Source organism: Prunus mume, linkage group LG8, assembly GCF_029339155.1.
Source record: "Prunus mume cultivar Tortuosa linkage group LG8, ASM2933915v1, whole genome shotgun sequence".
In the NCBI taxonomy this organism is placed as follows: Eukaryota; Viridiplantae; Streptophyta; class Magnoliopsida; order Rosales; family Rosaceae; genus Prunus; species Prunus mume.
In genome coordinates, this window is record NC_142705.1 from 6012438 (window position 1) to 6024580 (window position 12143).

At 37.9% G+C, this 12143-nt stretch overlaps 2 protein-coding genes across 6 annotated transcripts; both read right to left on the reverse strand.

The window, feature by feature from the left end:
• Positions 1–387: 387 nt before the first annotated feature.
• Positions 388–5249, reverse strand: LOC103340304 (glutamate receptor 3.6-like). Of its 5 annotated transcripts, none has more exons than XM_089042250.1 (7): positions 5087–5249; positions 3848–4202; positions 2407–3752; positions 2043–2323; positions 1808–1839; positions 1283–1689; positions 388–1078 (listed from the first exon to the last, which is right to left on the reverse strand). In XM_089042250.1, the coding sequence occupies exons 2-7, from the start codon at positions 4110–4112 to the stop codon at positions 596–598; spliced, it is 2814 nt and encodes a 937-aa protein (XP_088898376.1). In that variant the 5' UTR covers positions 4113–4202; positions 5087–5249; the 3' UTR covers positions 388–595. The 5 variants fall into 5 exon arrangements, with proteins under 5 accessions (XP_088898376.1, XP_088898374.1, XP_008241916.2 ...); XM_089042248.1 differs by having other exon boundaries at positions 5002–5131; XM_008243694.3 differs by lacking the exon at positions 5087–5249 and adding an exon at positions 4671–4811.
• Positions 5250–6665: 1416 nt separating this feature from the next.
• On the reverse strand, positions 6666–10232 carry LOC103340308 (glutamate receptor 3.6-like). The gene is made up of 6 exons (XM_008243702.3): positions 9931–10232; positions 8475–9829; positions 8102–8379; positions 7939–7970; positions 7443–7849; positions 6666–7261 (listed from the first exon to the last, which is right to left on the reverse strand). Exons 1-6 carry the CDS (start codon positions 10199–10201, stop codon positions 6836–6838), a joined length of 2769 nt encoding a protein of 922 aa, XP_008241924.3. The 5' UTR covers positions 10202–10232; the 3' UTR covers positions 6666–6835.
• Positions 10233–12143: the final 1911 nt, after the last annotated feature.

Consider the following 12143-nt stretch of genomic DNA (forward strand, 5'->3'; position numbering starts at 1 on the left):
ATCACATTGCTGCTGTATGCTCCACATGTGGAAGCATCCTAACACCCTCAGTCATCAAGCCAGAGAAACGGGTTGCACGTGCAGTTAAGGGACAGCTCCCTGTAAGAGCTCCCAAGGTCTCCTGTCATGCTTCTGATACGAATAAAGGGATGGAGACAGTTGCAATGCCCTATGTCTTCAAATACTTAGCTGCTGAGTTGGCAGCTATGAGCATAAAAATGACCCTCCAGCTAAGTATTTGAAGCTTGATCCTGTTCCTAGAGGGAGGATCAGTGTAAAAATTACACACTGAGATGAATAGATCTTAAAGTTTTTTTTATTAGTTTTTTATTCTTTTCTTGGTTGGGTATCATTTCATGCAGAATTATCCACCAAGCACACAAATAATTAGTGAATTTCTTCATCTTTCTATTAAAAAATTGGTACACTTCACAAAGAGCTTTGTCAAAGTATTCCCATAAAAGAGTAATGCAGCGTGAAATTGAATATGTAATGACATGAGCTGTGTATGCATAAGCTTCTAACCTAATTCATATCAGAAGACAACCCATGAAGTTAAAATTGGTGTGGGATGGCTCTGAATCAGAACTTCTGATCAGGCATTATTACCATTATCAAGACTCATTCTTGAAGATGATTGATCAATATGTCTTCTTTTGGAGTTGTACATTGATTCATCTTCACTTGCACTTCTATTTGACATCCTTTCCATTTGCCGTCTTTTGGATCGACTTTTTACTTCCTCTTCCTTCTCATCAACAAATGAAATAAAGGTTTGAAGACGTGCAGATGTCGAGCTGCTGGCAGAAATCACTTCCTCAGTGTAGTGCTTGCTGAATTGGCGCAGCATATTGATGAAATATATAATCAGAGCAAGAAAACAAGCTGAACCACAAAGAACAAAGAGGCCCCAGAAGCTTTTAAGTTGAAGCCTGTCAACTTGTAGCTTTGCGCCTTGTGAGGCACAACTACTGCTTATAAGCCATTTATCATGGATCCTTTGTAGATCCCCATTATCTGACAGCTTCAAAATAGCAGTAGACATGTCCACTGATAAAGGTGAGTCCCTTGCAAAAGCCTGATTTGAAATGAACATGATAACTATGAGAATCCAGAACATAATATTTGGGCAACCAGTTCTGCTTATGTAACACTTTAGCAATATTAAGGTTGTTTTATCAAAATATCTTGAAGGGTCTGATTTGGTAATATAACATGTCAGGTTATCTGATAAAAGAGTATTACCATGGTCATAGATATAATAGATAAAAGAGAAACTTACAAATCCCCAACCGGTTTTGGTGAATTCTTGACCCACAATAGTGAAATCACATCTGCTTGAGAGGAATAGCTCAATGTATGCACGCTCATCAATCACTGCAGCAACACCACCTCTTTGGGGACCGTCTTTCAAGGCTTTAGCATAATCGTCTGGCATAATAAGAGGAACAAGTCTGGACTCGTCAACGTTGAGTTCGCCAGTTAGATAACCCCTGGCAAATGAACCTTGCTGGTAGCCAATAGGGTCATTGCTTGCAAGCAAAGTATCAAGGCCTTTGATGGAGGAAGAAAGCTGTTGCACTGTAAGGATTGAGGTCAAACTTGCAGTGTAGCTTGAATTGATTATAAGAACGACAAACAGCCATATAATTAGTACTAAGCGACCCAGAGTGCTGACTGTATTTTCTCCTGCATAAGATCCCAACAAAAAAGAAAAAAAGAAAAAAGAGAGTAAATAAGCATTACTGAAGCAGCTATTAACCCAAGGTTGCTGGAAAAGCTACTAAATTAGTGCGAATTTACTTACTATGGGCAAAGAACCAAGTTGAAAAGCTAAACCTGCAGAAGGAAAGCACAAATTTTAAGTGATTGTGGGATTTATACCAAGAAGATGCCAATCCTAGTATGGTGAACTCCACAAATAGACATGATGAGAAAGTAACACCAATTGACAGACACTATCTCAATGTCTTGAACAAAGTAGAGAATCATAAAGTTTCCAACATAGAATGAGATAACATGAGATACTTCTTATTACTCACCACAGAATAGTGACAATTTGTTTTTTAGGAGGCCCCCGAAAATCATCATTCAACCTATGCTCTAAAATCCAAACGACTGTTCCAACAATGAGAAAGAAGGCAGCCGTGACGCCCCACATCATTGGATTGAATGGCCTCAGAAAAGCCCAAGGATTAGAATTCAACGTTGTCCTAACAGGTGCAACAACTACTAGCCCAGATTCAATAAATGGCTGGGTAAAATCTGCCATCCTTGTTCGGTTGGTGATGATTGCAATGTCACCTATTGCTCCATCAAATTCCTATAGGGAAGAAGCAAATGGAAAATCAGAAAAAATATTTACCTTCTTAAGTTTTAAAGAAATGCTCTGTATATGATACTCACACCCGTTTGGATTTTGTGCACAAGTTCAGTGCTTGTTGGGTTCTTAACGCCATCACCAAAAGGAATAAACTTGTATGGAACAGCATAGGGCAACATGTTCAATGCAGCAGTAAAAACATCGATGCAGTACCCAGTGAACATGTCATTGCCTTCTGCGTATGAAACAAATTCACGAAAACTAACGCGTTTTGGGACTCCAATGTTCAAGTGCCTTCCATTGTTTGGAAATACCCAACCACGAGGCTTCTGTGTTGTTTGTCCAGGCCAAATTACGCCGTACAGGCTTTCATTTGAACTAGAAGGGTTTGGTGGCTTTGTGTATTCTGGAGGCACAACTGATAAACCCGAATAATTGGACCAGTAACCAATCTTCCTAATCCCTGTGCCAATCACATTTATGATTTCAAATGCAGGATGAATGAGGTTCCTATCCGGAGTGAACTTAACAGGGCCAGTTATGCCAGTCATATTAACCTGCAAAATGTTACGCAATAACAGATTCCCTCCATTAAAGATACTCATGGCATCAAGATTCAGATCCCCTCTGTGCCGCTGAGTCAACCTTGAATCATTTGAAAATGAAATGTTTCCTCCTTGATCAAAAAAGGCATTAATTGCATGAGCAAGCAACCACACAGTGTCGTAGGCATAAAGACCATAAGCATTCAACCCAATTTTGCCTTTAGATGTCTGTCCACTAGTCAAGTTGCTCCACCTAGAAACAAATTTTCTTTTCAGTTCTGTCTCTGGTGTGTACATGCGCAATGTTAGAACTCCTTGCATATCATCCATCATACTTGATGGGAGAGGAGAGTTGGTATCTATTTGAGTAGTTAGCCAGTGAGTGGCTATCCAGACATAGCCAGTTCCCATCATGCCAAGATACTTGGCCACAGTAAACACCTGAGGACCCCAACCAGCATAAGCGTGAAGAACAATAATCCGAGACTCTGTCAAAGCCACTTTAACCAGTAAATCAGTGATGTTACTCTGGTTAGGATCAAGGACCAAAGGTGCTTTGTATGAGATTTTACAACGTCTCTCAGCAAGCATATCCCCTAATGCAGCAATCCCATTTCTCCCATAGTCATCATCAACATAGAGCGCAATTACCTCTTTCCATCCGTAGTGGTCAATCATTGCGGCTACTGCAGCCATTTGATGCAGATCATTCTGGGTGGTTCTAACAAAGAATGGGAACTGAAGTGAAGACAGGGTGGGGTCCGTTACTGAAAATGATAATAGAGGAACTTGGAGCTCATTTGCAATATGAGATATTACATGAGCTGTGACAGCATTCTGAGGTCCAATTATGGCCACTGTGTCTTTCTCCATGAACCGTAAGGCTGCAGCAAGAACAGCTGGATCAGAATTCACAGTGTTCCTATATAATGCATTTAAGAGAGATCTTACGAACCGTGAACAAAGTCGCAAGACGTACCTTCAACGATGCCCAGAAATCCACTGTAATTTGAGTCTTGCATTTGAACTATCATCTTAGTTCCACCAAGAACAGCTGGATCAGAATTCACATCTTCAATGGCAGCTTCTATTGCCACTTTAGCAACTTTGCCAACAATGGAATTGAAAGAGAAAACGGCCCCAACATTTACAAATTCTGGTCTTGTAGAGACATTCGTGCTACCCCCATTTGAGGCAACCCCATTATAGAAAACCATCAACACCAAGAGCCAAACTATATTCATCGTAAACCCCCAATTTTCAACTTGCTTTGCAAAGGAAGCAAACCAGCCACCCAGAAAGCGGTAGAATCAACTGGACTTCAAACTCACACACTGGCATAGTTAAGAAACACCGAAAAATAAGCAAGTAACCAAGAATTTCATACAGTGACATGAAGAGAACAACTAGGTGCTGAAAGAGTATGTACACGTAAGCTCAACATCATAAACTCCACAAGAAGTAGATAAATAATTAGAAATTCCCACCAATAACTAGATCTAATCATGAAACATAAACAGACAAATGATAAGTTGAGCCCATAAACTAGAGTTTTCTGCTAAATTACCAAATAATCAGACCCATGAAGAGACAACAGACACAAAATGAAAGTAGAAAGCAGCTTGTGAGGAAAGATTTTTACTTTGAGGAAAAAGGAAGAGCGTTTAATACGGACACAATTGTGGGCTCACACCAATATGCATATTCTAGCAACACTTAACAGTAAAAGAGAATTCCACCAACTTCCTCAAAAAAGAGAATTCAACCAAGGGGAAAAAAACAGTGAAAAAAGGAAAAGAAACCTTTAGAAGTTTGATTCCAGATGAAAAGACAACTAACAGTGCAGCCATTGACTTAATCCAAAGAACTGAATCAGAACTTAGACCCAGAAATTTCTACTCTCTTACTAGATTGAAACAGTAACACAGCATTTGTGACTTAAACCCAAAGAACCCTTTTGAGAAAAAACACATTTCCCCCCAGAGGACAAGTATAATCAGGAAATTGGCCAACTGGGGTTTCTAGCAAAGAAGATGAAAGGAATTTAAAAAATAAAAAGTTATAAACTTTAGAGCTTTATGCATCAAAAAGGTCAGGCTTATACGCTAAGCAGTATTGGTCAAGCATGTACACCTGAGAAAGTTTCTGAAATTGCTCATGTATAATGAGGATAATAGTATTATTGTCAATGCAGAAAATGTGGGTTGGAAATTAATACCAGGTAGAAAGAAAGAGACACTGTTGGTTGTGATGAGAGTGTGTTCCACGACGTGGAGATGACGACCTCCGAATATTCAGTGGCAAAATGGTTTTTGTGGCTGTCCTCTCTTTTTCACCGTTACAAGTTGAGAGGTGCAAAATTCTCATAAAAAATGATGGTTGCAGGACTATTCTTTTCGTAGATATTTTGTACCATTAACTAACTGATAACAACGTACACAAGTGCAAATGTGATACATAATTCGTTTTCTCTTGACTTTTTCTTGAGAGAAATTTGTTTTCTCTTAATTTAAAAAAGTGACTAATCATTTCATATTAATTACCATCATCAGCAAGATCTGATGCAACTTATTATCCTTTTTTCTTTTCCAAATGAAACAAAATCTAAAATGAGATGACTTACCAATAACATTATTTAAGTTATGCTCATAGTCAGTAGATTTTAGTAACATCGGACATTCTCTAATAAGTATTTAAGTTAAAGATTTGTTACAGAATTCTAATATCTAGTTGAATAACATCTAAGAAACTATTAATACATTTAATAAATGTAATTCAATGATCAAGATTAGAAGTATGTAACTAATGCTTAACATAAATACTTATACAAATTTATAAATAAACTCAATTTAGACATGTATTTATAAAAAAATCCAAATAATATTTAAACATAGAAACACACCCAAAATCAACCTCAAAGTCAACAATTATATATTTTTTGGATGTGTTTATAAATGGGTTTTGAATAAAGTGGAAAATTGGCGTGACTGGACCAAATGGTCATACGAGGGAATGACAAAAAAAAATCAGTGGACCAGCCGACCTTCAATTTATCAGCAAAAGAACAGCACAATAAAACCAAGAATGGTGGACCCAATAAGCCAAATGCACATACATGCCTTGTGAAGAATTTCAGATGCGCTTCTGGATGGACCCGTGAGTGGACCACCAATAATGGTCCATGGCTCAGTTGGGTTTCAATCAATCATAATTCAGAATGGTGTTTGCTTGTTTAATTTATTGGCTTTACGTGGAATGGAAGACACAGGTAGGGTAGCAAGTGGTCCATATATTAAGTATTAAGAATTGGCTGTTTTCACAAAAGGATTTTATCAAAACATCTAGTATCGAATATTCTTTTCTAAAAAGTTCCCAACTTTATTGTTGAAAAATTGAAAAGAAAGTAATCGAAATATAAAAAGTTACGAAGAAAGTTGTGTGTGAAAAGATGTAAGAAAAAAAAAAGGGAGACTTTGGAAAAACACAAAGAGAGAGAAATTTTGTAAAAGAAGCCAAAATGACAAAATCGCCTTATTTATTTTGGATTTCTGGAATCCTTTACATTCGTGTCTTTGATTTGAAAGTTGAGAGGTTTTCTGTCTTTTTGAAAAAGCTTTGCTTTTTCCAAAAGTGAAAGTTTTTTTATGGCTAAAACTTAAATTTACTAAAAAAAAAGTGTGAAGTAAAATGTCTGGTCTAGTCTACGGATATTTTATTGGGCTACAAGCCAGGCTCAAACCTCATTCTAGCCCATATTTAGAGTACGGGCCAATCTGTTGGGCTTTTTTGGCAGGCTACGACCCCAATTCACGGGGGACCAACTACCCTTAATTTTTTTATTTTTTATTTTTATACAAGTGATGTTAGAGAATGGGAATCGAACCTAAAGACCTATTTATACGTGGATATAATCATTTGAGCTACAAATCACTCACTTATTTTTCACTTTTTTTCATTATCTCATAGTTTAGACGCTTTCATCCAAACCATTGATGCTACTATCTTCATGCACTATTTTACTTGAGGCCTTCTCAGTCCTCATTCTCTTGGGTCTGCTTTTCACTTCTTGCTCCCTTTTATTTACAAACGAAACGAAAGATTGAAGCCGTCTAGATTGTGAGCTCTCACAGTCAGAATCAGGCCGCTTGTAGTATTTGTGCACCATGCGAATAACATGAAGAACAAGAGCAATAAAGCAAGCTATGCCACTCAGCAGAAAAAGGCCCCAAAAGCTCTTTATCTGAAGGCGATCTACAGCTTGCTTTGCTCCTTCTGCACTGCAAGCACTTTTCATCAGCCACTTGTCATGAATCTTCTGAAGATCACCCTTCTCTGATAGTTTAAGTACTGCAGTTGACATGTCAATTGCTAGTGGAGAGTCCCTTGGAAAGGCCTAAAATGAAAAACCAACTATTATTATAAGCATACGATAGTTATGTTGTCAAGGCTCAGATTGAGATTGACAGAATGACAACATAAGGTATCAAACTACATATATGCCGAAAAAAAACAAAAACGCAAAAACCAAATGTCATGAACTTTTGTACAATGAGATTGAAGGATATGATACTTACAAAACCCCATCCCATTTTCGTGAATTCTTGACCTACAATGCTATATCCGCATCGAGAAGAGAGGAAGAGTTCCATGTATGCACGTTCATCGATCACTGCAGCAACACCGCCTGCCCTGGGGCCATCTTGCAAGGCTTTCTCATATTCTTCTGGTGAGTTGAGAGGTACAAGTCTGGACCTGTGTATGTTTAGCTCATCGGTTAAGTAGTTTTCGGCAAATGAACCCTTCAGGAAACCAATGGGATCACCGCCTGTTGCTAGACTTTCAATCCCTTTAACAGGTGAAGAAAGCTGCTCCACTGTGAGGATTGACGTCAGGCTTGCAATGTAGCTTGAGTTGAGTATTAGAACTACAAATAGCCATATGATTAGCACGAAGCGACCGAGCGTGCTGCCTGTTTTTTCTTCTGCATATGTTACCAACAAGGAATAAGATCAAACAGTTATATAAATTAACATTTAACATAATATAAGCTTCTTGGTTCATTTCACTTACTCTGGGAAAAGAATAGAGTTGAAAAGCTAAACCTACGAGAAGAAAGCAATAATTATATACCAATTAGAGAGTTTAGATCAAGAGATGATTAAAAACAAACCAACAAAACCTTGGTGGAATGTATTGAAATTTTGCATTTGAAGATGTGGATTGAAGCACTTACCAAATAATTGTGACAAATTGCTTTCTTGGAGGGCCCCGAAAATCCTCGTTTGTCCTACGCTCCAAAATCCAAACTACTGTTCCCACAACTAGGAAGAAAATGCCTGTGACACCCCACATCATTGGTGTGAAAGGTCTCAGAAAAGCCCAAGCACTAGAGTTTGACTTCCTTATTGGAGCAACCACAACTAAACCAGACTCAATATATGGCTGTGTGAAATCCACCATCTTTGTTCTGCCAGTGGTGATGGTAATATCTCCAACCACACCATCAAACTCCTGTATAAAGATGGAAATCCAAAGAATTAATAATTATAGTAATGTCAAGAAAAATCTAAATACTTTCTGTTTTGTAGTTTATACTTTATACTTACACCAATTTGGATCAAGTGCAGAAGTTCATGGTTTTCTGGGTTCTTTTTACCATCCCCAAAAGGGACATATTTATATGGGACACCATATGGTAACTCATTCAATGCAGCTTGAAAGACCTCAATGCAATAGCCAGTGAATTCTGTGCCTTTAATGCCCACAAACTCACGATAGCTAACACGATTTGGGACACCAATCCTGAGCTTTCTTCCGTTGTCAGGGAAAACCCACCCACGAGGCTTCTGAGTTGTTTGTCCAGGCCAGATGACGCTGTATAGTTGTTCAGTACTGGTGCTGGAGCCATTAGACTGCAGCTTCCTTTGAGGCTTTTCTGGTGGATCAAGTGAGAAACCAGAAGAGTTGGACCAATAACCAATTGTCCTAGTCCCTGTGCCAATCACATTGATGACTTCAAATGCAGGATTAATCAAGTTCCCATCTGGATTAAACTTAACTGGCCCAGTTAAACCAGTTGTGTTAACCTCTAAAATGCTTTGGAGTAGCTGGCTGCCACCATTGAACATGTTCAAAGCATCAAGATTCAACTTCCCTCCGCCTAACTCGTTTAAGTTCGAGTCATTTGAAAATGAAATATTTCCCCCACGAGCAAAAAATGAATCAAGGGCAACAGCAAGATGCCTTACAGAATCATAGGCATAAAGACCATACGTATTTAGCCCAAAAGAAGAGCCATTCACTCTTCTTGCACTAGTTAAGTTGCCCCACCGCGATTTAAATTTCTTTTTGAGCTCCGATTCTGGTGTGTGCATTTTTAATGTAAGAACCCCTTGAATGTCATCTGTTGATATAAAAGGCAGGGAAGGATCAGTATCTATTATGGTAGAGAACCAATCAGTAGCAATCCAGACATATCCACTAGCCATCATCATGAGGTTTCGTGCTTCAATAAGCACTTGTAGACCCCAACTGGTATAAATGTGCAGGATCAGAATCCTGGACTCCATTGAAGAAACACTAATGAGTGCGTTGGTGATTTCATCTTTTGTTGCCTTGGGGTTCAGAGGCACTTTGTATGAAATTTTACACCGTTTTTCGGCTAGCTTGTCCCCTAAGGCAGCAATGGCATTTCTGCCAAAATCATCATTCACATATATTGCTATGACATCTCTCCACTCATAGTAGAAAACAAGGTCTGCTACTGCAGTCATCTGAAAGAGGTCACTTCTTGTTGTCCTAACCAAGAATGGGAACTGAGTTGGAGACAGAGTAGGGTCTGTTGCTGCAAATGATAATAGTGGGACTTTTAGTTCATCTGCAATATGTGAGATTACATGAGCAGTAGCTGAGAATTGGGGGCCAATTATGGCCACTGTGTCATTCTCCAAGAACTGCAAAGCTGTCAAGCAACAAGAAATATCCATCATTCTTACTAAGACTTGTGTAAAGGAACTGATAAAACTTTTGAGTGAAAACATGGGAAATTTAATTACTGTGTACCCTCAATGATGCCCAGAAAGTCACTAGATTTGGTATTCTGCATTTTAAGTGTCAGCTTTGTTCCATTGAGAATTTCTGGATCAGAATTGACATCTTCAATTGCAAGGGCTATTGCAACTTTTGCAATTTTTCCAATGACAGAATCGAAAGTGAAAATCGCGCCTATGTTGACAACGTCAGGTCTTGCCGTAGTAACATTAGCACCAAGTCCATTTGAAGAAGCACCATTATAGAAAACCATAAATAGCATAACCCACAAAGTTTTGTTCATGATGGTGGTCCTGCGCACTGCAAAAGGACCCAAATATCTGAAGGGAAAGAAAAGTTGGTAATTAACAACAAAAATAAAAGAACATGCTCCAAAAACACATGCATGAAGTTGGCCAAATATCCAACAAAGCAATATGAATAAGATGAATTTGAAGGACATAAAGAAAAAGGAACGAAGCTTACATTATTTGCACCGAAGCTCGACTCAAGACAAATATGTATACAAAAGCAAGAACAAGCAAACGGATTATATAAGCACCGAAGCTACACCGGCAAATAAGAGCTACCCCCATTAGTCTGCCGCGTCTAGGTGTGAATTGGACCGCACGCTGTTTGGAAATTGCTCAATGAAAGACAAAAGTTGTAACAAAAGGTCAGAAACCAAATAAACGACATCATTATGGGATCACAAATGTAACATAAACAAAATTTTGACTTTTTTATTTGCATTTTAATGGACTTTTTTTTAACGTTTTTGACTAGCTCCTCCTAATATCATACTTAAAATTCACATAAAATCGATGGGGGATCAAAATTATCAATTTCTTGGAGAATAATATGCCATTTTGTCAACATATCGCGTAGTGGATTAGGCACATCCATATGGGATGAGCAAATGAGCAACTAATAGGCACATCCATTAACGGTCACTCTCCACTAGATGAGGAATATTATGTGTGCTTAACTATATTTTATGCACAAAAGTTGCTTTGTGAATTTTTTGAAGGAAGAACTTTGTAAACAATAGAAGATTAGGGGAATATTTTATTCAAAAGAAAAAAAATGGATAGAATAATAACTCTGAATTAAAATATAAAGAGAAACATAACTCAATTCATGATAAATTTTCTCTTTTAATCACCATAGATAGTATACAACTATGTGTCTCTCTCGTCAAATGATATAAATGAGACAAAATATAGAATTATATATAAATATACAACCGTTAATAGGGAAGAATTACTCGATATAGGAAGAGAGGGAGGATATGCTAAAGTGGACTAACCACGAAACTAATTGGAGGACAGTATGACTTTGGAAGGGACATTGCTAAATGATCATGGATGCAGAAAATTATCAAGCGACAACAACCAAGTTCCATGGGGTGAGCGAGAGGGGTTTCTGTCATTTCAAGAAACCCACGTATTTCCGCAGACTTCAAATCAATCCTCCTTATCTCACAAATTATAAACCGTGCACGTGTTATTTTATAATTTGTATGAATTCGTAACACTATTATTATATTAGCATTCCACAATGCAATTATAAGGGCATGGCATGTTAATAATGTGGCCTAACAAGTCCACGCAAGCAGCCCACCACAGGTCAACACAGTGATCCAACACCGTGATCTGCACCTGTTGCGTAAATCTCAAGTATGCTAGTGCTTGTTGACCGTTTTCTCTGTGTGTGTGTATATATATATATATATATATATATATGTTGAACAACTATTAAAACACATGGTTGTGTAAAAGTAAAATCCATCATTTTTGTTCGGCTTGTGCTGATTCTTGATGTCACCTACCACAGCATTGAAGCCTTATTATATGGAAGATAAGTACGTATCAAGTATACTAATTTGATTTAATTCAATTATGCTCCAATTTGCAGTCATCAAAGATGTTCAAAGCATGCAGAGATGCATATAGTAGAGCTATTTGATATTATACACATACATCAGCTTGATACAAGTCGCATTCCTAATTAAATACACTGATTAAACACTTTGGTCCTCCAAACCACTGATGGAGCTATCTTCATGCAATAATTTATTTTGATGCTTTCTCCGTCCTCCTTCTCTTAGCTCGGCTTTTCACTTCTTGTTCCCTTTTGTTTACAAATGAAACAAACGATTGAAGACGTCTAGACTGTGAGCTCTCACAGTCGGAATCTTCGAGATTTTTTTCATTTTCTTATGGCTGAAATTTTTTAGAACGACT

Bases quoted from the DNA above. Each gene is read 5' to 3' on its own strand.
- LOC103340304 (XM_089042250.1), bottom strand. From the start codon at position 4,112: ATGAATATAGTTTGGCTCTTGGTGTTGATGGTTTTCTATAATGGGGTT. The intron at 2,324-2,406 runs GTGAGTATCATA...TCTTCCCTATAG, and splicing joins TGCACAAAATCCAAACGGGT to GAATTTGATGGAGCAATAGG. The intron at 1,840-2,042 runs GTGAGTAATAAG...TTCCTTCTGCAG, and splicing joins CAAATTGTCACTATTCTGTG to GTTTAGCTTTTCAACTTGGT.
- LOC103340308 (XM_008243702.3), bottom strand. From the start codon at position 10,201: ATGAACAAAACTTTGTGGGTTATGCTATTTATGGTTTTCTATAATGGT. The intron at 9,830-9,930 runs GTACACAGTAAT...GTTGCTTGACAG, and splicing joins CTTTCTGGGCATCATTGAGG to CTTTGCAGTTCTTGGAGAAT. The intron at 7,262-7,442 runs GTAAGTATCATA...TTTTCATTTTAG, and splicing joins CGAAAATGGGATGGGGTTTT to GCCTTTCCAAGGGACTCTCC.